The 25,854-nt window shown below is 43.5% G+C and overlaps 1 protein-coding gene across 3 annotated transcripts in view; it reads left to right on the forward strand.

The window, feature by feature from the left end:
• The window catches only part of cep192 (centrosomal protein 192), a 239,969-nt gene that overhangs the window by 78,642 nt on the left and 135,473 nt on the right, over nucleotides 1-25,854 (forward strand). For 2 of the 3 annotated variants that reach the window (XM_068031195.1, XM_068031193.1), the window contains exons 19-21: nucleotides 1,540-1,654; nucleotides 3,972-4,890; nucleotides 19,571-19,719. In XM_068031195.1, the coding sequence (XP_067887296.1) occupies nucleotides 1,540-1,654; nucleotides 3,972-4,890; nucleotides 19,571-19,719 (1,183 nt within the window). The remainder of the gene's footprint in view (nucleotides 1-1,539; nucleotides 1,655-3,971; nucleotides 4,891-19,570; nucleotides 19,720-25,854) is intronic. The other variant, XM_068031194.1, reaches the window with a different exon arrangement.

Consider the following 25,854-nt stretch of genomic DNA (forward strand, 5'->3'; position numbering starts at 1 on the left):
TCTGCTATACTGAGTTTTCTGCTGTACTCAGTCATTATTGAGAATTCTGGGACAGCTAGCTGTGAATTGGCAGCCAACTATTCTGAAGCTGTAGCTCTCCTTATCTATGGAACTACTCTGGGATGCTTATAGTCCCTGTCAGTGATGTCATGAATGGCCTAGAATGGGGGAGAGATACTGGACTGACCATTTTGTCGGTAATTACTTTATATGGAGATAAATGTTTGATGTATTCTTGAAAATATTTATCGCTATTTAATCTGTTTTAATGAGAAATGGGTGACTTCTTGGTTAAGAAGTACACTGTGCCTGCCCTGCCTTTTGTTTCCTCCAGTAGATCATCTCTGATTTGCAAAGAACCACTTCAAAATAAGATCTTGTCTCTGGTTTAATTAATAAATTCAACATTCTGCATCAACCTGAGCCATACATAATAGGAAAATCCCATCTTCTCTTGCTGGTTGGGTGATCTACGCTGGTGTGCCAGTAGGGATCTGGTATCTGTGGATTTGGGAGAGGAGAAAATCAGCCAGAGCTTCTGCTTATTTGCCATCCAGGGGCCTATGCTGGGAAGTTTAGGACTGTGGTCATAGGATGAGGGTGGAATATAACTCAGCTATGATTCTTTCCTTTTTCTTCCCCAGCAGTTCAGCTTGCCTATGTACCATGTTGCACCAAACATGATGAATAGCTATCTGGCAGGGTACTGAAAATTGGCCAGCTGCTGTGTACAGGAAACAACGTACAGGAAAGGAGGGGAGAAATTGGCAAAAGTAACGGAAAAATAGCTTATTTTTAATGTCCTACCTGGTTCTTGGATTGTGATGACTATCATGGGCATAGTTTTTGCCCATTTTCAAAGCCCGTCCAGACTGAGTAGAAAGGTGTGCCATAATCTTAGGGAAAAAAAAGGTATTTTTAACTCTAGGTTTGTACTACGTGAAAGACTATGTTCATCACTGAATCCCTATAAACATATTCTGTAACTAATTAGGCTAAGCCCTGTGAATGGTCTCAGTCTTGAGCAAAATCATTGACCAGTTAATGTCCTTGGATGAATCCAGTTTAATAGTAAATTTTGTGCAAGATACTGAATGTCCATTCACCTAATAGTTTGCTGATTAAGGCATTGTCTGGTACAGGATTAAGCCTACAGAACTGGTTCATTTTTGGTCTTTGAGTTAACTGATCTCAGCTGGAGCAGTAGCTGCAGTTGGCCGCCTGAAGAGTGTGCACTTTGTCCAAGGATGAGGATCAGAAAGGGGGCCAGTTACAATGATCTTCAATGGTGTATAGCCTACTGACATTTTCTGCCAAGGCTCCCATGACGAACATCCACTTAGGTGACTATTGGAGATCTACCAGTGTCCAAGGAACCACAGAGCTTGGGCCTTTCAGGAAAGGAGAATTAAAAAAAAAAAAAATTGGAAGCCAAGGGGAACAAAACTATCATAATTCCTGCACTGATTGTTATTTTAATAAGTGTGTTAATTGCAGAGTTGATTTTCTATACCTTAACATACATCTTCCCTTTTCCAGCAGTTCATCTTCAGTGACATACTCCAGCCCAAACCTTAGCAGACTGAGCTATATCTCTGGTATTGATGCAACACTACAAAACAGCACAGCCATTGGCAGTCCAGTGAAAGCTAAGGTAGGAGAAAGCTGTGGAAATCTTTACTTAACAAACTGAAGTCTTAACTGAAACAGCAACTTAAATTTATATAAGCAATGTTAACTTAGTGAAATGTCCCAAGGCACTTCACTGGAGTGTTATCAAACAATATTTGACTTTCAGCCACATAAGGAGTTATTAAAACAGTGGCCAAAACCAGAGGGGTTTAGGGAGGGAATTCCAGAGCTTAGGACCCAAGATGTACATTCTGTGCCTTCGCCACCCTCAGTGCTTCCTCCAAGCGGTGTTCAACATGGAGGAGTACTAACTCATCAGCTGAGGGAGGGCGGTAAGTGGTAATCAGCAGGAGGTTTCCTTGTCCATGTTTGACCTGACTCCATGAGACTTCATGGGGTCCAGAGTCGATGTTGAGGACTCCCAGGGCAACACTGTCCCTACTGTATACCACTGTGCTGCCACCTCTGGTGGGTCTGTCCTGCCGGTGGGACTAGTTGCATAGAATAAGCTTGTGTACTGCCTTGGGTGTCGAAGATTAATTGGTATCAAATTGGTCTTTAAGATGATTAAAGGAATTAATAGGGCAGATAGAGAAACTGTGTTTCTGTCTAGGTGGGGTCAGAGTAAGGGAGTAAATAATTTAGTCTAAATCAAGTTTAATGTGCATGTATGTAAATGCACAGAGTGTGGTTAATAAGACTGGAGAAGTACAGGCACAGATTGCCATGTGGTTATAACAGAGACCTGGCTTCAAGAAGGGCAGGACTGGGTGTTAAATATTCCTGGATACAAGGTGTTCAGGAAAGGTAAAATAAAGGGGGAGCGGTGGCAGTATTGATTGGAAGAGCATTGTGGTGCTGGAGAAAAAGAATGTCCCAGAGGGGTCGAGGACGGAATTAATTTGGCTAGAGCTAAGGACCAAAAAAGAAGCAGTTACATTACTCTGTGTTGTCTATAGGTCACCAAATAGTGGGAAGGACCTGGAGGAACAAATTTGCAAGGAAATTAGCGTTGCAAAGATTATAGGTTAGTTATAATGGGGGACTTTAATTATCCAATATAGACTGGGATAGTAGTGGTGTGAGGGGCAAGGGTTCCTTAAGTGTGTCCAAGAAAATTTTCTTGCCTCTTGATTGAAGTCTATCCTCCGTCGTCTTCGTGATGTGTGCTTTTGGGGTGTTGCAAGTTCTTATTTATATACCTTTCCTAGCTTGGTTCTGTGCCATATTAGATGAAACCCCATTTCTGTTCCTAACTGCCCTTCCATGATGGTACTTTGAACCTGATTTAAATCATTGTCTTTCGGGGGTGAGGGTGGCCTCCAGATTTGAGCTTCCTTGACTCAATGCATTCCTTCACGAAAGGTCATATCTTGATCCGATGCCACCCTGCTGTGGCTATTCATCCACAGTGACCACTTAATGAGATTGATATATGCTTGAATTGATTCACAGCTTCATAATCGCTGTCTGGTCGTTTACAGTTTTTTACTCGTTAAAAAGCGAACAGTCTCCTTGGGGTAATCCACAGTCTAATGACTTGTAAGTAAAGGGTCTTGACATGTCATGACTTTTCCAAGACTTTAGCTAACATCATGTTTTGTGGTTATGTTACATACAGAATACAATTTTAGCCGTTATATTTAAGGATATGACAACTAAGTGGTCACAATCCTACACTGGAAACATCAGGTGATGGCCTTGCTGTCTTCCTGTTCTCCTCTTTCCTCTCTTCTCCCCCCACCCCCCAAATATATCGTTGGACATATTTTCTTTTTAAAAATAAACTAGCATATGCATGTATTCTAAACTCGAAGATCTTTTCTTCTTCTATGGCCTCCTTGTCTCTGGAGACAATGGGTAAGCGCCTGGAGGTGGTCAGTGGTTTATGGAGCAGCACCTGGAGTGGCTATGAAGGCCAATACTAGAGTGATGGACTCTTCCACAGGTGCTGCAGATAAAATTGGTTGTCAGGGCTGTTTCGCAGTTGGAGATCTTTATTTTGGCAATAATTGACTGACTTACCACAGCTGACCACACAGCAAGTTGTTGTACAATTTGGCCAGAGTTCGATAAAAGTTTTAAGACAAGGTAAATATATTTGCATTCCCAAATCAGGAGAAGCTTTGTAAAACCCTGGTGAGCGTGGAACCCATAAGATAGGAGATTGTATGTAGTGTTTAGGATCCAGCAATCTTTATCTTCCATGTTACATTGTATTTGCATATTGCTACAGTCCTTCATTGTTGATTTTTAAAATTTGTGAACAATTTTCTGCTAATTCCTGTCACAGTTCAACCTCCCTATACTGTTCCTAAAAGTGTAATTTTCTTCCACAGAATGACAAAACCATTGAGCTAAGCACTACAATTATTCGATCAAGTCCCACTTCAACGCCAGATCAAACTATAGTTAATCCAAGTGATTTGATATTTCCAAGCTCACTGGAAGAACGTACAGATGCTTTCAATCCTAGCTCACAACCAGGAAAATTGGTTTGTGATAAACAGCAAAGCCATAAATGCAGAAGTCCTCTGGGTAAACATGAAGATGGATGTGGTTCACAAATAGCTGACAAGCTATCTTCTCCACAATCTGAGAAAACAAAGGCACTACAATCCAGTATGGAGCAGTTCAATGCTTTTCCTGCTGCATCATCGGGCAAGCCAGTGGTGTACCAAGAATCATGTGCACTGCAAAAAGCTGATCATGTTCATGCATCTTGGCAGGACAAGCTGAACAAAATGCATTGTGTCGAATCTTTGAATGTTGCCTCTACAACTAATAATGGATTAGGTGTCTGCCCATCATTAAATACTGACGGCATATATATACCTATTTCAAGTTTTAAACCTCATGGAGCTTCTTCAGATGTGCCTGCAGCAGGTCCAACATTACTTACTGGACATTCATTGTTAACAACTCCACTGGCCCAGCAGTATCTGGGAACTCTGACCTCCACTGCTAATTGCCTAAATGTTCCTTTGACTTCATATTACTTGGGTAACACTTTGTCGTCTAATATGCATAGTTTTGCAGCTGGCTTGCCTGGTGCTAATATGCTCATGGGGAATATTCAAGCATTTGGGACACATCTTGATCCTAAATTAGGGACAAGAATGCTAGAACCAGCTCAGCTGTACAGTGCGCACAACGTACCTTTGGTTTCCAATTTTAAAACACAATCTGTTAGCTACCAACCTTCTAGAATAGGCATGTTTGATCAGTGGCCAGGTGGACTTCAATTGAGAGATGTTGGTAAGTATTTTTTTCCATTAACTTTTTGGAGATGAAAATGCTACTAGAACTGGATATGCTGACTTTTTAAAAAAAAAATCAAAAATCAAATAAAAAAGCATCATTCACAACTTTGATAACACTATAGAAGTGTAGCCTCATTCACATTTCCACTTCCCATAGGAGTAAATGTTCTGAGGAGCCATGTGCTGGCTACCAAGAAGAAAATATCATGTCACCTCATTGCACATAAAACAATGCCCACACATGATCTTGCATCATACAAAAATTACAATATTGGCTAAGTTCATTTTTCTGCAGCTGAAGTTCTAGGCTCACCCCTGACCTGTTGCCAAACTGGAGTTAGTATCTCTAGCTCTACAGGTCTAGATTATGCTAGACAGAGTGTAAAGTATATTTATATCTAACTGAGATAATGCAGGTTTTGTTTTCTTCTGTTTTCCAGAAGCCTTGGGTGTTGATATTTGGTGTTAAGCTTCTAGAATCAAATATTAGATTATTCTTAATTAAAAGCAAAATACTGCAGATGCTGGAAATCTGACATAAAAACAAGAAATGCTGGAAAAATAAAAAGTGGGGGCCCGTCATGTTCTGAAATTATTGAATTCAATGTTCAGTCCGGCAGGCTGTAGTGTGCCTAATCGGTAAGTGAGATGCTGTTCCTCGAGCTTGCGTTGATGTTCACTGGAACACTGCAGCAATCCCAGGACAGAGATGTGAGCATGAGAGCGGGGTGGAGTTGTAGGGGGTGTTGAAATAGCCAGCAACCGGAAGCTCGGGGTCATGCTTACGGACTGAGCGAAGCTGTTCTGCAAAGCGGTCACCCAATCTGTGTTTGGTCTCCTCAATGTAGAGGAGACCACATTGTGAGCAGCCAATACAGTATACTAAATTGAAAGAAGTACAAGTAAATCATTCCTTCACCTGAAAGGAGTGTTTGGGTCCTTGGATAGAGAGGAGGTAAATGGGCAGGTATTACACCTCCTGCGATTGCTGGGGAAGGTGCTGTGGGAAGGGGATGAGGTGGTGGGGGTAATGGAGGAGTGGACCAGGGTGTCGCGGAGGGAACAATCCCTTCGGAATGCTGATGGGGAAGGGAGGGGAAGATGCGTTTGGTAGTGGCATCACGCTGGATGTGGCGGAGGATGATCCTTTGGATCTGGAGGCTGGTGGGGTGGAAAGTGAGGGCAAGGAGAACCCTGCAGTGGTTCTAGGAGGGAGGGGCAGGGGTGAGGGTAGAGGTGTGTTTACTTTGTTTCTACTGTGCCTACCCACTGTTTGTTTTTAGAAAAAAAATTTTTTTTTAAACTTTTGTGCTTGGAGTGCTTTGTGCTTTACCTCTCTGTACTAACGCTTTTTGTCTTTCAGCACACCAATAACATACCGTTTGCCTTTGTTACATGACCTTCTGGTCAATTATTCTGTGTGACCTTGTTCTACCAACACCTCTTTTGTTATCTCTTGCCCCACGCCCTGCTTTAATTGCTTAAAATCTTTTACATTTCTAATATTTGTCAGTTCTGAAGAAGGGTGACTGACCTGAAACATTAACTCTGCTTCTCTCTCCACAGCTGCTGCCAGACCTGCTGAGTATTTCCAGCATTTCTTATTTTTATATTACATTAGATTATTATTTTCTAGCATAGCTTTTTGTAAGTAACATAAACAGCCTACACTCTGATAGACATATAGAAAAGAAATGACCATTAGCATTCAACAGCTGAAGCAGAAAATTTACTGTTACATTCTCGTAGTTTTCCCAAGTTGGGTTTTGGTCATGTGGTATGATCTACGGAATACATTACTGGATCAAAAAGTAACTAAATGCCTCCATATTTGGCCCAACATGTCAGCGCTAATATACGACAAAGGCTTTAAGCGTTTCACAAAATGCAGTGGGCGCCTCACATTTATTGATGCTCCTAAATACTGAGATTTTCCAGATTTGGCTCAAGATGACAAAATGCACTGGGAAGGAATGGCAGCACAATATAAGCTAAGCATGGTAAGCCTAAAAAAGACCAACCTGACCCTGGTTGGGCGGGAGGGATCTCAATGGGCACCCAACAATTGTACAGGATACTGAGAGAAGTAAGGGTGGAAATTGCAGAGGCACTAGTCGTAATCTTCCAGTCTCCCTTGGATATGGGGATTGTGCCAGAGGACTGGAGAATGACAAATATTTCATCGTTGTTCAAAAAAGGGTATAAGGATTATCCTAGCAACTAACAGGTCAGTCAGTCTAACCTCCGTGGTGGGGAAAGCTTTTACAAACGATAATCCATGACAAAATTAACAGTCACTTGGACAAATGTGGATTAATTAAGGAAAGCCAGCATGGATTTATTAAGGGCAAATAGTGTTTAACTAATTAGAGTTTTTTGACAAGTTAACAGCAGGTTGTTGAGATTAGTTTGTGGTTGATGTAATGGATTTCCAAATGGTAGTTGATAAAGTGCCACATAACTGGCTTGTTAGCAAACTTGAAGCCTATGAAGTAAAAGGGACAGTGGCAGAAAGGATTAAATCCTTTTAAAGGAGTTGAGAGTTCTGCCTCTACCACCATTCCTGGCAGTGAATTCCAGACACCCACCACCCTCTGAATAAACAAGTTTTTCCTCATGTCCCCTCTAATTCTTCTACCAATCACCTTAAATCTGTGCCCCTGGTAATTGACCTCTCCACTAGGGGAAACGGGTCCTTCCTGCCTACTCTATCCAGGCCCCTCATAATTTTGTACACCTCAATTAAGTCACCCCTCAGCCTCCTCTGTTCTAAGGAAAACAACCCTGGCTGATCCAATCTTTTCTCATAGCTGCAACTTTCAAGCCCTGTTCTTGTAAATCCCCTCTATACTCTCTGCAGAGCAATTATGTCCTTCCTGTAATGTGGTGACCAGAATTGTATGCAATACTCCAGCTGTGGCCTAACCAGCGTTTTATACAGTTCCAGCATTACATCCTGCTTTTGTATTCTGTACCTCGGCCAATAAAGGAAAGCATTCCATATGCTTTCTTCACCATTCTATCTACCTGTCCTGTCACCTTCAGGGACCTGTGGACGTGCACTTCTCACCTCTACGCCTCTTAATATCCTCCCATTTATTGTACGTTCCTTTGCTTTGTTTGCGGTCCCCAAATGCATTGCCTCACACTTCTCCAGATTGAATTCCATTTGCTACTTTGCTGTCCATCCACCAAACCATTGATGTTATTCTGGAGTCTATATCTATCCTCTTCACGATCAACTACACGGCCAATTTTTGTCATCTGTAAATTTCCCAATCATTCCTCCCACATTTAAGTCCAAATCATTAATCTACACCACAAACAGCAAGGAACCCAACACTGAGCCCTGTGGAGAGCCATTGGAAACTGCCTTCCATTCACAAAAGCATCTGTTGACCACTACCCTTTGTAGTGTAGAGAGTAGTGGTGAACGGTTATTTTTCAGACTGGAGAAAGGTATGTAGTGGGGTTCCCCAGGACTAGATATTAGGATCTTGATCTAAATTCATGACCTAGACTTTGGTGTGCAGGGCACAATTTCCAAACTTGCAGATGACAAACTTGGAAATATTGTGAACTGAGAGGAGGATAGTGATAGACCTCAAGAGGACCGAGGCAGGTTGGTGGAAAGGGCAGACACATGGCAGGTGGAATTTAATGCAGAGAAGCATGAAATGATACATTTTGGTCAGAAGAGTGAGGAAAGGCAAGGTAAAAGGCTGAGTGACAGGAAACAGAGTAGTGGTTAATGAATGTTTTTTGGACCGAAGGAAAGTTTGTAGTGGAGTTCCCCAGGGGTCAGTGTTGGGACCCTTTCTCTTCCTGATGCATGTTAATGAGCTACACCTTGGTGTCCAGGGCATGATTTCAAAATTTGCAATTGATACAAAGCTTGAAAGTACAGTCAACTATGAGGAGGATAGTGTAGAACTTCAAAAGAAAATAGATAAGCTGGTGGAATGGACAAGTGGCAGATGAAGTTCAATGCGGAGAAATATGAAGTGATTCATTTTGGTGTAAAGTATATAAAGTAAAGGGTACAATTCTAAAGGGAGTGCAGGAGCAAAGGGACCTGGGGATTTATGTGCGCTGTTAATAAAGCATGCCGTATCCTGGGCTTTATTAATAGGGGCATAGAGCATAAGAGCAAAGAGGTTATGTTGAACTCGTAGAAGCTGCTATTTCGGCCTCAGCTGGAGTATTGCGTCCAGTTTTGGGCACTGCACTTTAGGATAGATGTGAAGGCATTGGAGAGTGTGCAGAAAATGGTCCCAGGGATGAGGAACTTCAGTTACGAAGATCGATTGGAGAATCGGGGACTGTTTTCTTTGGAGAAGAGAAGGCTGAGAGGAGGTTTGATAGAGGGGTCTGGACAGAGTAGCTCGGGCGAAAATGTTCCCACTCGTGTAAGGATCGAGAACAAAGGCGAACAGATTTAAAATAATTAGCAAAAGCGGCATGAGGAAAAGATTTTTACATAAGTTTTAGGATCTGGATTGCACCGTTGGGCGTGTGGTGGAGGCAGGTTCAGTTGGGGCCTTCAAAAAGGAAGTTACTTTGAAGAGAAGGCTGTTAACTGAATGAATGTGAGGGGGAATGGCATTAGGTGAATTGCTCATTTGGAGAGCCAGTGCAGACACGATTGGCAGAATGGCCACCTCCTTCAATTCTTTGAAAATAAAAGGTACAATTCAAAAGGGGGTGCAGAAGAACTGGAAAACTATGTGCACAAATAGTTGAAAGTGGCAGGACAGGTTGCGAAAGCAGTTAATAAGGCATATGGAATCCTGGGCTTTATAAATAAAAACAGTACAAAAGCAAGGAAGTTATGGTGAACGTTTCTAAAGACTGATTCCGCCTCAACTAGAGTATTGTCCAATTATGGGCACCACACTTTAGGAAGGATGTGAAGGCATTGGAGAGTGATTTACAAGAATGGTTCCGGAGATGAGAGACTTTAATTATGTGGATAGATGGGATTGTTTTCTTTCGAAAAGAAAAGGTTGAGAGGACATTTGATTGAGGTGTTCGAAATCATGAGCTGTCTGAACAGAGTAGATGGGGAGAAACTGTTCCCACTGGGGGGAGGGTCGAGCACCAGAGGATACCACAAAAGAATCACAGAACTGCTACAGTGCAGAAGGAGGCCATTCGGCCCATCGTGTATGCACTGGCTCTCAAAGAGCAATTCACTCAGTTCCATTTCCCCACCTTATTCCTGTAACCCTTCACATTCTTCCTTTTCATATTACAGTCTAATTCCCTTTTGAATGCTTCAGTTAAACCTGCCACCACACACTCTGCATTCCAGACCCAAACCACTCGCTGCATGATAACCTTTTTCCTCATGTTGCTTTTGCTTCGCTGAACAAATAGTCTAAATCTGTGTCCTATCGTTCTTGATCCTTTCATGAGCAAGAACAGTTTCTCTCTCTCTCTGCTCTGTCCAGACACCCCGTGATTTTGAATACCTCCATTACATTACCTCTCAGCCTTCTCTTCAAAGTAAATAGTCCTAACCTCTCCAGTCTATCTTCATAATTAAAGTTCCCCATCCCTGGAACCGTTATCGTGAATCTTTTCTGTACTCTCTCCAATGCCCTCATGTCTTTCTGAAATTGCGGCGCTCAGAACTGGATGCAGTACCCCAGCTGAGGGCAAACTGGTGTTTTATGTAAGTTCAATATGACTTCCTTGCTCTTGTACTCTACGCCCCTATTAATACAGCCCAGGAAACTATATGCTTTATTAACTACTCTCTCAACCTGTCCTGCCACCTTCAGTGACTTGTGCACATATACATCCAGGTTCCTCAACTCCGGCACCCCATTTAGAATTGTACATTTTATTTTATATTGTGTCTCCATGTTCTTCCTACCAAGATTAATCACTTCACGTTTTTCTGCATTGAACTTAATCTTCCCATTCCACCAACTCGTCTGTGTCCTTTTGGAGTTTTACACTATCCTCCTCACAGTTCACAATTTTTCCAAGTTTCCGATCATCTGCAAACTTTGAAATTGTTCCCTGTACACCAAGGCTGCACAAATATCCCCATTCTCAATGATGAGGGAGCCCAGCACATCAGTGCAAAAGACGAGGCTGAAGCATTTGTATCTATCTTCAGCTAGTAGTGCTGAGTGGTTGATCCATCTCTGCCTCCTCTCGAGGTTCTCAGCATCACAGATGCCAGTCTTGAGCCAATCTGATTCAGTCCACGTGATATCAAGAAACGGCTGAAGGTACTGGATACTGCAAAGGCTATGGGCCCTGACAACATTCCGGCAATTGTACTGAAGACTTGTGCTCCAGAACTAGCCGCGCCCGTAGCCAAGCTGTTCCAGTTTAGCTACAACACTGGCATCTACCTGACGATGTGGAAAATTGCCCAGGTATGTCCTGTTCACAAAAAGCAGGACAAATCACTCCTGCCAATTATAGCCCTGTCAGTCCACTACCGATCATCAGCAAAATGATGGAAGGGGTCGTCAACAGTGCTATCAAGCAGCAGTTGCTCAGCAATAACCTGCTCAGTGACACTCAGTTTGGGTTCTGCAAGGACCACTCTGCTCCAGACCCCATTACAGCCTTGGTCCAAACACGGACCAAGGAGCTGAACTCCAGAGGTGAGAGTGACTGCCCTTGACATCAAGGTAGCATTTGACAGAGTATGGCATCAAGGAACCCTAGCAAAACTGGAGTCGGGGGGTGGGGGGACACTCTGCTGGTTGGAGCACAAGGAAGATGGTTGTGGTTGTTGGAGGTCAGTCATCTCATTCCCAGGACATCACTGCATGAGTTCCTCAGGGTAGTGTCCTAGGCCCAATCATCTTCAGCTGCTTTATTAATGACATTCCCTCCATCATAAGGTCAAGTGAGAATGTTTGTTGATGATTGTACAGTATTCATGACTCAAATACAGAAGCAGCTTGTGTCCATATGCAGCAAGACATGGACAACATCCAGGCTTGGGCTGGTCAGTGGCAAGTAACGTCCGTGCCACACAGTGACAGACAATGAAAATCTCAAACAAGAGAGAATCTAATCATCTCCCCTTGATGTTCAATGGCATTATGATTGCTGAATTCCCTGCTATCAACATCCTGGGTGTCACCATTGACCAGACACTGAACTGGACCAGCCACATAAATGCTCTGGCTACAACAGCAGGTCAGAAGCTGGAAATTCTGCGGCGAGTAACTGACCTCCTGTCTCCCCAATGCCTGTCCACCATCTATAAGGCACAAGTCAGGAGTGTGATGGAATACTCTCCCCTTACCTGGATGGGTGCAGCTCCAACAAAACTCCAGAAACCCAACACCATCCAGGACAAAGCAGCCTGCTTGATTGGCACCCGATGCAGCACCTTCAGCATTCACTTCCCTCACCACTGACGCACAGTGGCAGCAATGTGTACCATATACAAGATGCACTGCAGCAACTCACCAAGGCTCCTTAGACAGCATCTTCCAAACCTGCAATCTCTACCACTTGGAAGGACAAGGGCATTAGATACATGGGAAACCACCACCTCCACGTCACACCATCCTAACTATATCGCTGTTTCTCCACTGTCACGGGGTCAAAATCCTGGAACTCCCTTCCTAACAGCACTGTTGGTGTACCTACACACCAAGGACGAAGGGCCTGTTTCTGTGCTGTATAACTCTATGACTCTAAGACTACAGTGGTTCAAGATGGCAGCTCACCAGCACCTTCTCCAGGGCAATTAGGGATGGGCAATAAATGCTGGTCTAGCCAGCAATGCCCACATCCCACGAGCGAGTAGAAAAAAAGGTTTAGGTCGTTAATATATATCTGGAAAAGCAAGGGTCCCAACACTGATACCTGGGGAACTCCAGTACAAACCTTCCTTCAGCCCGAGAAACATCCATTAACCACTACGGCTGCCTGCAACGAATTTGGCCTAACCATCAGCTTCAAGAAAACGAACATCATGGGACAGGACGTCAGAAATGCTCCACCCATCAATATCGGTGACCACGCTCTGGAAGTGGTTCAAGAGTTCACCCACCTAGGTTCAACTATCACCAGTAACCTGTCTCTAGATGCAGAAATCAACAAGCGCATGGGAAAAGCTTTCAGTGTTATGTCCAGACTGGCCAAGAGAGTGTGGGAAAATGGCACACTGACACGGAACACAAAAGTCCGAGTGTATCAAGCCTGTGTCCTCAGTGCCTTGCTCTATGGCAGCGAGGCCTGGACAACTTATGTCAGCCAAGAGCGACGTCTCAATTCATTCCATCTTCGCTGTCTCTGGAGAATCCTTGGCATCAGGTGGCAGGACCATATCTCCAACACAGAAGTCCTCGAGGCGGCCAACACCCCCAGCTTATACACACTACTGAGTCAGCGGCGCTTGAGATGGCTTGGCCATGTGAGCCGCATGGAAGATGGCAGGATCCCCAAAGACACATTGTACAGTGAGCTCGCCACTGGTATCGGATCCACCGGCCGTCCACGTCTCCGCTTTAAAGACGTCTGCAAACGCGACATGAAGTCCTGTGACATTGATCACAAGTCATGTGAGTCCGTTGCCAGCGATCGCCAGAACTGGCGGGCAGCCATAAAGGCAGGGCTAAAGTGTGGCGAGTCGAAGAGACATAGCAGTTGGCAAAAAAAGACAGAACCGCAAGGGGAGAGCCAACTGTGAAACAGCCCCGACAAACAAATTTTTCTGCAGCACCTGTGGAAGAGCCCGTCACTCTAGAATTGGCATTTATAGCCACTCCAGGCGCTGCTCTACAAACCACTGACCACCTCCAGGCGCTTACCCATTGTCTCTCGAGATAAGGAGGCCAAAGAAGAAGAAAGAGAAGTTTCCTGTCACTCAACCAATTCCGTATCTATTTTGCTACCATCCCTTTTATTCCATGAGCTATAACCTTGTTCACAAGTCTGTTGTGGGGCACTATCAAATGCCTTTGAACCGTCTGTTTTAGCTCCTCAAAAAACTCCAAGTTTTAGTTAAACCTGATTTTTCCCTTAAAGAAAGCCAGCATGGATTTTTTAATTAACCCATATTTGTCCTTGTGACTATTAAGTTTGTCCCGAATTATTTTTTCTCGACTTGTCCCAACCACCGAAGTTAAACTGACTGGCCTGTAGTTGCTGGTCTTGTCTGAACACCCATTTTTGAACAAGGGTGTAGCATTTGCAATTCTCCAGTCCTCTGGCACCACCCCCGAGTTTAAGGAAGATTGAAAAATTATGGCTAGTGCCTCTGCAATTTCCATCCTCCCTTGCATCATTATCCTTGGATGCATCTCATCCAGTCTTGGTGCTTTATCCACTTTAAGTACAGACAGCTTACCTAATACATCCTCTATCAATTTGAACCCCTTCTAGTGTCTGACTTAGGTCCTCTTTCAACATTGCCTGGGTTGCATCATCATCCTTGGTAAAGACAGATGCAAAGTATTCATTTAATACCTCAGCTACCCACTGCCTCCATGTGTAAATCATCTTTGTGGTCCCTAATCGGCCCCATTCCTCCTTTTTACCACCCTTTTACTATTTATATGTCTATTGTATGTTTGTTGCCAGTCTCTCTGTGCTTCTCTTATTTGCTTTTTCACCTCCTCCCCTCTGGACCTTCTATCTTCAGCCTTTTTCTGAATAGTATTTTCTACTTGGCATCTGTCATAAGCACACTTTTTCTTCCTTATCTTAATCTCTGCATCTTTCGTCATCCAGGGAGCTCTGGATTTGTTTTCCCTACCTTTTCCCTTCAAGCAAATGTACCTTGACTGTACCCGAACTATTTCTTCTTTGAAGGTAGCCCATTGTTTAACTTCTGTTTTACCTGCTGGCTTTTGACTCATTTATTCGCCCAGTTGCATTCTTTCCCCCAGTTAATTATTCTTACTCTGCATTGTTCTTTGTTCTTTTCCGTAGTCAGCCTAAACCTTATGATAAAATAATCACTGTCCCCTAAATGATGATCCGCTGATACTTGGCCCACCTTATTCCCAAGAACCAAGTCTAGCAGTGCCTCCTTTCTGGTTGGTCTGGAAACATACTGCTGTAGAAAATTTACCTGAACTCACCCTAGGAACTCTTTACACTGCTATTATCCCAGTCTATGTTTGGATAATTAAAGCCCCCCATTATAACTACACTATAATTTTTGCACTTCTCTAACTTTCTTGAAAATTTGTTCCTCCACATCCTTCCCAGTGGTTGGTGGCCTAGAAACAATACCGAGCCATGTAACTGCACCTTTTTTGTTCTAGCCAAATTGATTCTGTTTTCTACCCCTCTGGGACATCCTTTTTCTGCAGCACTGCGATGCTCATCTTAATCAGTACTGCCACCGCTCCCCCTTTTTCCCCTTTCCTATTTTTACTGAACACCTTGTATCCAGTATTCAGGAATATATAACACCCAGCCCTGCCCTCACTCCTGCGCCTGTAATTCACCAATCTTATTAACCACACTCTATGCATTCACATACATGCACGTTAACCCTGATTTAGACTTTATTACTTTCTCCCTTACTCTGACCCCACCTAATAACTTAGTATTCCCTACTCTAGTGCTATCTATCTCTGCTAGTATTCTGTGCACCTTACTATACCTTTCTGATATTTCCTCCTGGTTCCCTCACCCCTGGCTAGTTACCAGTTTTCCTTTCCTCCAATGTGAGCTCCCTCTCGGGTTCCCATCCAACTACCAATCCAGTTTAAACCCTCCCCAACAGCACTGGCAAATATCCCTATGAGAAAACTAACATAAGAATTAGAAGCAGGAGCAGGCCATTCGTTCCTTCGAGCCTGCTCTGCCATTCAATAAGTTCATGGCTGAACTGATTACACCACATTACCACCTACCCCTGGTAACCTTTCACCCCGTTGCTTATTAAGAATCTGTCTACCTCTGCCTTCACCACATTCAAAGACTCTGCTTCCACTGCCTTTTGAGGAAGAGAGTTCCAAAGACTCACGCCCCTCAGAAAAACTTTCTCCTGATTTCTCTTAAATGGGTGACCCTTACTTTTGAATAGTGACCCCTGGTTCTAGATTCTTCCACAAGGGAAACATCCTTTCCACATCTACCCTGTCAAGACCCCTCAGGATCTTATGTGTCAATCAAGTCGCCTCTTCCTCTTCTGAATTCCAGCGGATACAAGCCTAACCTGTCCAGCCTTTCCTCACAAGACAGCTTGCCCATTCCAGGTATTAGTCTGGTAAACCTTCTCTGAACTGCTTCCAACGCATATACATGCTTCCTTAAATGAGACCAATACTGTACACAGTACTCCAGATGTGGTCTCACCAATGCTCCATATAACTGAAGCATAACCTCCATACTTTTGTATTCAATTCCCCTTGTAATAAACAATAACATTCTATTGGCTTTCCTAATTACGTACTGTACCTGCATACTAACCGTTTGCGATTCATGCACTAGAACACCGAAATCCCTCTGCATCTGAGCTCCGCAAACTCTCAACATTTAGATAATATGATTCTTTGTTATTCCTACCAAAATGAACAACTTTGCATTTTACCAAATTATACTCTGCCAGATTTTTGCCCAGTCACTTAATCTTTCTATATCCCTTTGTAGCCTCCTTATGTCTTCACAACCTACTTTCCTACCTATCTTTGTGTCATCAGCAGATTTAGCAACCATACCTTCGGTCCCTTCATCTGAGACATTTGTATAAATTGTGTTATGATTAGTCCCAGTCCTACTAAGATGCAACATGTCCATTTTGTACAGGTCTCACTTGCCCCAGAACTGGTCCCAATGCCTCCTACAACAGTTCTCCAGCCGCATGTTCAATTGCTCAATTCTCCTATTATGCTCGCTTGCACTTGGGACTAGGAGTAATCCTGAGATTACTGCTTTTTAGGTCCTGCTTTTTAATCTTTCTAGTTCCCTAAAATCTGTTTGCAGGACCTCACCTCCCTTCATATATCGTTTGTACCAAAACGGTCCACAACCTCTGACTGTCTACCTTCCCCCAGAAGAATGTCCTGTAGTTGCTCCGTGACATCCTGACCCTGGCACCAGGGAGGCAATTTCCCATCCTGGAGTCACGACCACGGCCGCAGAAACGCCTGCCTGATCCCCAAACTAACTAATCCCCTATCACTGCTGCTCTTCTACTCTTCTTCCTCCCCTGCTGTGCAGCTGAGCCACCTGTCATTGCCACAAACCTGGCTCTGGCTGCACTCCTCTGAGGAACCATCGCCCTCACCAGTATCCAAAATGGAAAACCGATTAACGAGCGATATTGTCTCGGGCTCCTATTCCCATTCCCTATCTGCCCGCAAGCTCCTAACCTGCGGTGTGACCACCTCCCTAAACGTGCTATCCACATATTTCTCTGCCTCGCGGATGCACCATAGTGACTTCAGCCGCTGCTCGAGTTCCGCAACTGGGAGCTCAAGTTTGTGCAGCTGCACTTCCTGCATATGTATTTGCCTGGGACACATGGTGCGTCCATGACTTACCACAGGCTGTACATTCCTCTCGGCTGAGCTGCCTTGCCATAACCTTAACTTTGCTATTTATCAAAAGTAGAAGAACTTGCCAGTTAATCACCAACTAGTTCCTTCCACTGCATCAAAGTGAGAACCAAGTGCTGGAGGGTTGAAGGAGCACCTCCTCTCCACCCCCTTCACCAAACTCTTATCTCCACACTCTGCTTACAATCTGTATTCAATTTAAGATGATCGCAAAAGAACCAGAGGCGACACAAGGAAAAGCTTTTTTATTCATGGAGTGGTTAAGATCTGGAATGCTGTGCCTGAGAGTGTGGTGGTGATCGATTCAGTTGTGGCTTTCTAAAGTGAATTGGATAATCATCTGAAGAGATGTTAACAGGGCTACGGGAAAAGGTGTGGAAGTGGTACTAGTTGAGTTGCAGTTGCAGAGAGCTGGCATAGATGCAGCAGGCTGAATGGCCTCCTTCTGTGCTGTAACCATTCTATGATTTTATGCTGAGACCATACCTGGAGGACTTTGCAGTTTTTGTATGCATATCTAAGGAAGGATATGCTTGTCTTGGGAGGTGTTAGAGTAAAGATTCACTAAATTGGTTCCTGAGATGAGCAGTTTTACCTGACTGAGTAAATTAGGCCTACACTCTCAAGTTTAGAAGAATGAGAGGTGATCTCATTGAAACATACAAGATTCAGAAACTGCTTGACAGGGTACGCACTACAATGTTGTTTACCTTGGCTGAGGGCTCTAGAACATGGGGGCACAGCCTCATGATAAAGGTTCAAATGTTTAGGACTATGATGAGCAATTTCTTCACTGAGGGTTGTCAATTTTAGGAATTATCTACCCCAGAGGGTTGTGGATGCTCCATCATTGAGTATATTCAAGGTTGGGATAGATACATTTTTGATCTCTTGCAGTTAAGGGATATGAGGAGTTGGGATAGATCAGCCATGGTATTGAATGATGGCACCAGGCTCAAGGGCCCATATGGTCTACTTCTGCTTTGGAAATGCTGTGCCACTTGATGCTGAGGAATCAGTAACTTGAATTATTGGGAAATCACCAGAATAGGATGATGATGAAATGGTACTGGCACCCACAGGTGCCAGGGAACCTTTTTGAAGCCACTTGGTACTGAAAGATCACTGGCATGAAGAGTGTGCTGGTACCAAGAAAATGCTGGCATATCTTCACTTACTGGTGCTGCATTGTAGACAAACAAAAGGCAAATATACACTTGGTCTCTTCAAGAAGATAATTATCAATCTTGTGGCACAGGACTTCGTTCAAGGGCTCATAGCTTTCAGATTGTGGCATCACCAGGGAAATTGCTCAAACGGCTTCACTGCCAGATAGCATCAACCACTCTTCAGTTCATAAAACAGAAATTGTTGGAAGTACACAGCAGGTCTGGCGGCATCTGTAGAGAGAGAAAAACTGAGTTCATGTTTCAGCTCTGTGACCTTTCATCAGAACTGGCAAAGGTTACACTTTAGACCTTCGTGTCTGAACAAGGGACCTGGCATTGGGAAGGGGGTGGGAGGCAACCCCCTGCCTTTGCTACCGACGCCTCTACAACCCCCCTTCCCCGTGACCCCCTCTCGCCTTGACCTACCTGTGGCCTGGGTCAAGTGCTGCTCCTAGGCCTTGAGTGGGTGCTCCACTGGCAGCAGCCACTGCCTCTGCGATGGCACTGCTCAGTTGAAGAGCTGGCGGCTCTGAGGGTGGGACTTCCATCGCTGGGGTCATTGATCAAGTGGAAGGCCCTCTTCTGTCCGCTTAAGTGCCTAATTGGCAATAGATTCAGCAGGCCCCATACAGAAGATGCAACGCAGGGTTCTCGGCATCGCTTTTTCCAAACGTCCAGACCCCTGTCACCATGATAAAATCCTGGCCATTATCTTTATAGTAGGTTAGAGCAGAGAGGAGGGGAAAAGAAAGTGCTAAATTACCCAAGGGTTCATTGTTCAGTCAAAGCTCCAACTATACTGTTTTTCTCTTTAAGGTTAGCTGTTTGAAAACTAAGTGGTATTGATGGAGGTGTAGGAGCAATCTGATGACTAATTCAGTGTGTTATGTTATACTTTAAAGTCTTAGAATGGTGTGGTTTAATTATTTTGTAAACTGATGGGTTTTAGTGCAGTTTGTTTCTTAATCCCAAATTCTTTTTTTCTATAAAAAAAAACTTTTAGGTCATGTGCTGGTCCCAGAGGAATTGAAATTTCCAAATTCGTGTTGTGTTGGAATAGCATCTCAAACATCACTCAGCATATTCAATCCAACTGAACGTTGGATGCAAGTCTCTATTGGAGTCGTTAGTGTTGCACTGAATGGAGAGAAGGTTTGTATTTTAACATTTAATTTTCTGAAGGGGAAAAAATTTGCAGGGCTACTGGGAAAAAGCTGGTGTCGAAATGAGTTGCTCTTGCAGAGAGCTGGCACGGTCACAATGGGCCAAATGGCAGCCGCCTCTGCTGTAACCATGCTATGACTCTGATTGCACATTGTTCTCATTAAATAGGCTTTCAGCAGGATAAATATAAGTACAGCCCTAGAATTGTTCAAATTCAAATTTTGCAGTATCTATGGACACTTTTTTTTTGCCCCGCTTTCAGCAATTCCTGGTCTGCAGAATTATTGCTTTAAGTCTGGAAAGGTTTGCGTAGTACTGGCATGCTATTCATGGTTACTAGTCTTTTTTGATTCATTAATAGGCTGTGAATGTTGCTGGCAAGGCCAGCATTTATTGCCCTTCCTTAATTAACCTTGACAGGACGGTGGTGAGCACCTTCTTGAACCACTGCAGTCTTTCAGGTAGATTCGCAGTGCTGTTAGGTAGATGTGTTGATACTTGTGCTTGAGATCTCTAGTAACTGTTAAAGCTACTATGGAGTGAGGAGCTAGCATTTAATAGTCTTTGCGTTTTATATACCTACCTTGAGCAGTTGCAACATGGAGTAAACAAATTGACCAGCTGAATGGTCTGCTGCCTGACTCTGCTTTTTTAACTTATTTAATTTTTTTTTTTAAATGACCCAAAGCTGAATTTATTTTCACCCTGAAAACTGGGTCATCCAATTTCTTGTCACCTTCTCCCAGTTTTTGTCTCTTTCTTCATTACAATTTCTGCATTAGGCTTTACGAAATGTCCATTTTCCCCAACAATCCTTTAGTGATGGGCAGGACCCTTGACCATGTCTCCATTCCCATTTCTTCGGTCTGCTCTCTACGGCAATCTCAAATAATTGCGTGCTCCTTCTCGCTATTCATTTCACCAACCTCTGAACTGGCTGCATAATTGTCTACCATCAACTTGATTACTCCACCCAGCACATCTTTGCTTTATAGAGGGACCATTCCTGAAGAAAACCTTGCAATTCTTCCATCGCCCAAATTCCAGGTGCCTTCTCCTGGCACTCGTAGCCAGTGCTAACCCATTGATGGATCTGGATCTATGGAAGGGAATCGAGTTGCTTTAGGAGATGTACAGGAATCACATCGGGGTTCCAGTTCTATTAACTAGACCCAAATGGCACTTTCTATCAAATTTATTACAAGACTAGTAACGTCACAAAAATGGACAGATTAGAATTTAGCTTAATAGGAAACGATAGAAAAATGTTTTTTTTACTGCCCAGACTCTGTCTAGCATAGCATTGATATAATTTAGAACCATTGTGCTTGAGCTTCTAATATCTCTCTCATATTGTGTTATACACAAGAAATCAGGACCAAGTCGAATTAGAAGTTAGTCATATTTCGACTGGGTATGGTAGCAATCCATTTCAGCAGTGAGGGGAGTTATGATTTGTCCCAATATTGCGGTCAGATTGTGCTTGTAATGCTTAGTTGGTGTAGGAGGAAAAGGATGAGTCGCTGAATATTTAGTTCCATTCCTGAAGCTTCACTGTAACAACAAAGGATTCAGGTTGTCATGGTGGGTGCATTGCTGCAAGTGCAGCCAAGCCAAGGATTCATAGAAAAAGTGGACTACGAGATGTTGGTTTCTGTTTCTGTGGAGATTGTTGTGCTTTGGATGAGTTGTTGCTGTTGGTTGGGATCATTCAAAATGATCCTGAAAAGAGCAGGAAGAAGATAGATTTAGGCCAGTTAAGTTTTTATTGATTCTGAAAAAGCTATAACAGGTAAGCGTGGAAGACATTACAAAACTTGTGATTGTGTATATTCCTCTGTAAGAGAGATGGTCATTGGGCATGAGCCTGCTAGAAGAGACTACTACAGGGAGACTATATCTCTTGAAGTTGTCATGTGAATGTCACAAAATTTATTTCACAGGTGTCTAACACTGATTTAATTTCAGGCAAAGTTAAATAAGTACCTTCAGTTATCTTTCCAAGAAAAACTACTTGTAGGCTTACTTACTGATCACATTTTCCATTGAAGGGATACTTTTGTTAACAAATTAAAAACCAGTGAGAACTGCTTGTATATTCATACATTGCCACCCAGGGTTTTTTGTACTGGAACTGCATGCTAACTCAGCCAAAACACACGTGATGTTACCGTGAGTCATTTAATGATAAATGCCGATCACGGTGCCATCTATAGTTACATAGATAAATGTTAACATTTATAAAGTGGATGTTGCTGCAGGTAGATACGTTTTCAATACATTTTGTGATGGAATGTTCAAACCCACTTGGTTGTTCTCAAAATTTGCAAGCAAAGCAAAAATAGGGAGTGTTCCGATGTGAAGTGTACTGCAAGTGACTTCAGGAAGGCATACATTGGTTGACTTGACTGTAATGTCAGATGAAATTTGAATTGGAGCAGTGTGAGGTGATACATTATGGGAGGAACATTGACAGGTAATTTGCCCAAGTGGCTAAACTTTTTTTAAAAACTGGAGAAATTTAGGAGTTGTAAAAAAGCTTATGGGGTTGTTAGGGCCAGGTGAGGAGGGGGTCTCAGGCTCCCCTTTCGCCCCTTCTCTGGTTTGACTGCAACAGAGTTTCTGCTTTTTCAACACGGTGGTTGAACTTGCCAGCTCTGAGCGCTTGCTCCTGTTCCTCTAATGTAAGTGCAAAAGAACCAATAAGACATGTTTTCTTGAATTTAAACAAGAAAGAGGTAAGTTTATGACTTAACACTCCAACCCAGTTAAAATTGCTAAAAATACGCTACACATCCACGCACACATTGACACAAGGGTCTCACATGCACACACACAAGTAAATTACAGAGGGAATACTGGTTCGGTAGTTGGATTAAAGTCTGGAATAAATGGAATTTAAACACAGTATGTTAATCCCATAGTCCTCAGTTGAAATTGTCAGAGTCGTACAGCATTGAAGCAGGCCCTTCAGCCCACTGCGTCCATGCCGACTATAATGCCTATCTATACTAATCCCACCTGCCTGCATTAATTCCATATCCCTCTATGCCTTGCTCATTTAAGTACCTGTCCAGATGCCTCTTAAATGTTGCTCTTGTTCCTGCCTCCACCACCTCCTCTGGCAGCTCATTCCAGATACCCACTATTCTTTGTGTGAAAAATTTACCCCTTTGATCCCCTTCAAACCTCCTCCTTCTCACCTTAAATCTGTGCCCTCTAGTTTAAGTCACCCTTACCATGGGAAACAGACTCTGGCTATCTACCCTGTCAATGCCTCACATAATTTTATATACCTCTATCATGTCCCCTCTCAGTATCCTTCGCTCCAGGGAAAACAGACCCAGCCTTTCCAGTCTCTCTTTATAACTCAAGCCCTCCATTACCAGGCAACATCCTTGTGAATCTTTTCTGCACCCTCTCTAGCTTAATCACATCTTTCCTGTAGTGCGGCGAACAGAACAGGCGCACAGTACTCCAAATGCAGCCTAACCAACGTTATGTACAACTGTAACATGACGTCCCAACTCTTGTACTCAGCCTGATGAGTATACTCATCACAACACAACCTATACTCAACGCAGTGCCTCCGCCGATGAAGGCAAGCATGCCATATGCCTTCGTCACCACCCTGGCTACCTGTGTTGCCACTTTCAGGGAACTATGTACTTGCACCCCAAGGTCTCTCTGCTCAACAACACTCCCCAGGGCCCTGCCATTCACTGTATATGTCCTACCCTGGTTGCTTCACTTAACACTTGTCTGCATTAAATTCCATTTGCTAATCCCTTGCCCAGTTTATCTATATCCTGTTGTAACCTTAGACAGCCTTCTTCACTGTCCACTATACCACCAATTTTGGTGTCATCTGAAAACTTAGTAATCATACCCCCTGCATTCACATCCAAGTCATTAATATATATGACAAACAACAGAGGGCCCAGCACTGATCCCTGCGGCACACCACTGGTCACCTGTCTCCAATCTGAAAAACAACCCTCCACTACCATCTCTGTCCCCTATCACCAAGCCAATTTTGTATCCCATTTGCTAGCTCACCCTGGATCCCATGTGTTTGAATATTCTGGACCAGCCTAACATGCGGGACCTTTGCAAAGGCCTTGCTAAAGTCCATGTAAACAACGTCCATCACCCTGCCCTTGTCAATCCTTTTGGTCACCACCTCGAAAAACTCAATCAGATTCGTGAGACATGATTTCCCATGCACAAAGCCATGCTGACTATCCCTGATCAGACCATGCCTTTCCAAATGCATATAAATCCTGTCTCTCAGAATCCCTTCCAATAACTTTCCCACCACTGATGTAAGGCTCACTGGCCTGTAGTTCCTTGGCTTATCCTTGCTGCCCTTCTTAAATAAAGGCACAACATTAGCTATCTTCCAGTCTTCTGGTACCTCACCCGTGGCTAACAATGATGCAAAAATCTCTGCCAGGGCCCCAGCAATCTCCTCCCTTGCTTCCCATAGCATCCTAGGATACACCTGGTCAGGCCCTGGGGATTTATCCACCTTAATGTGCTTCAAAACCTCCAACACATCCTCCTTTGTAATGTTGATATGCTCCAGGATATCGCTGTTCCCTCCCTTGAACTCACTAGCTTCCATGTCTTTCTCCACGGTAAATACAGACCAGAAGTATTCATTTAAGACCTTGCCCATTTCCCGTGGCTCCACACATAGATTACCACACTGATCCTTAAGGGGATCTACTCTCTCCCTAGCTACCCTTTTGCTCTTATACTCTTGTAGTCCTGAAGTCCTCACTGGGCCACGTGCATGGTTGTGGCCTTGCTTTTCTTGGAACTCCTGAAGGCAGAAGAGGGGTTTGATTCTTGTCCCCTGCTTGCTGGCTGTGGTGGTCTGCAGGTTTGGTGGGTGGGGGAGGGAGGCTTCCCAGTTGCAGCCAGGTCTTCTCTTGATAGTTACGAAGGAGGGAGAAAGAGGGACCTGCTTCATTGATGGCTTTTCAGTTACTTTTCTCTGCTTTCTGTGAGACAAAACCTAGTCTCTCCAGAGCTATGAGGGCAGTTACTTGACACCAGCAGCTCCTTTGTTGTTTTGATGAGGTTTTTTTGGAATCTTCTCTGAGATTCAAGCTGCTACACCTCAAGCTTCCAGTCACACTTCGAGGGGATTGGCTCTTTCAGAGTCAATGCTTGTAGATAGCTGTGACAACGGTTTTTTAAAATTCATTCATGGGATGTGGGCATTGCTGGCTTGGACAGTAATTATTGCCCATCCCTAATGGCTCTTGAGAAGTTGGTGGTGTGCTACCCAGAACAGAGATTTGGAGTTGAATACAATTAGTTTAAATTGCTATCTGGGACAGCACACACATGTCATGTTGCTATGGAGATGGATGATGGAGGGGGTAGCTGTTGCGTTTTTGATCTGTGTGCTTGCTGCCACAGACAGGCAGTTGGCTTTTGGAAGTCAGCTGGACTCGGGAGCAAAGGGGACCTGAGGGATTTCTCTTTTGAGGTAGGCCCATGTTCAAGCTGGGAAGTCCAGATTTGGGATGTGAGCTCATAACTCGGGAGACAGCTGAAAAATTAAGGAAATTGAAGTGAGTTCCTAAGAATTATGATACACTTTGGATTGGTCCTAGGAGAAGTGAACAAACCACCAACATCCTGTAAAATATAGGGAACTCCTAAGGTGGAAGTAGAAGTCAAACATAATTGTTCTGTAAGATTTTAAGTTTGATATAAATGTGTCAAGTTGTAGTGTTAAGCTAGTAGTGTTTTGCTTTGTTTAACTCTTGTACAGTAAAGTTTTTGTTCAAAATGTGATGCCCTGTGGCGTAATTCTTACAGTAATTGAGAATTTGACTTTCTCTTTTAAAATGTTAACGGTTCCAAACAGGATCGTAAACAGGATATGAAGTGCAAAAGCAAAAGAATAATGCTAAAAGAATATAATTCATGTGTTAGGCTGCACTTAGAATATTGTATCCAGTATCATGTACCCTAGTTTAAGAAGACCATTGATAAGATGAGGAAGACATTTGCTTACATGATGCAAGAAATCAGAGGTTTTAGTTCTGAGGAAAGATGAAAGAAACTGGGATTCCATTAATGCAGAGCAGGTTAAACAGAGAA

Source organism: Heterodontus francisci, chromosome 5, assembly GCF_036365525.1.
Source record: "Heterodontus francisci isolate sHetFra1 chromosome 5, sHetFra1.hap1, whole genome shotgun sequence".
NCBI classification, from domain to species: domain Eukaryota; kingdom Metazoa; phylum Chordata; class Chondrichthyes; order Heterodontiformes; family Heterodontidae; genus Heterodontus; species Heterodontus francisci.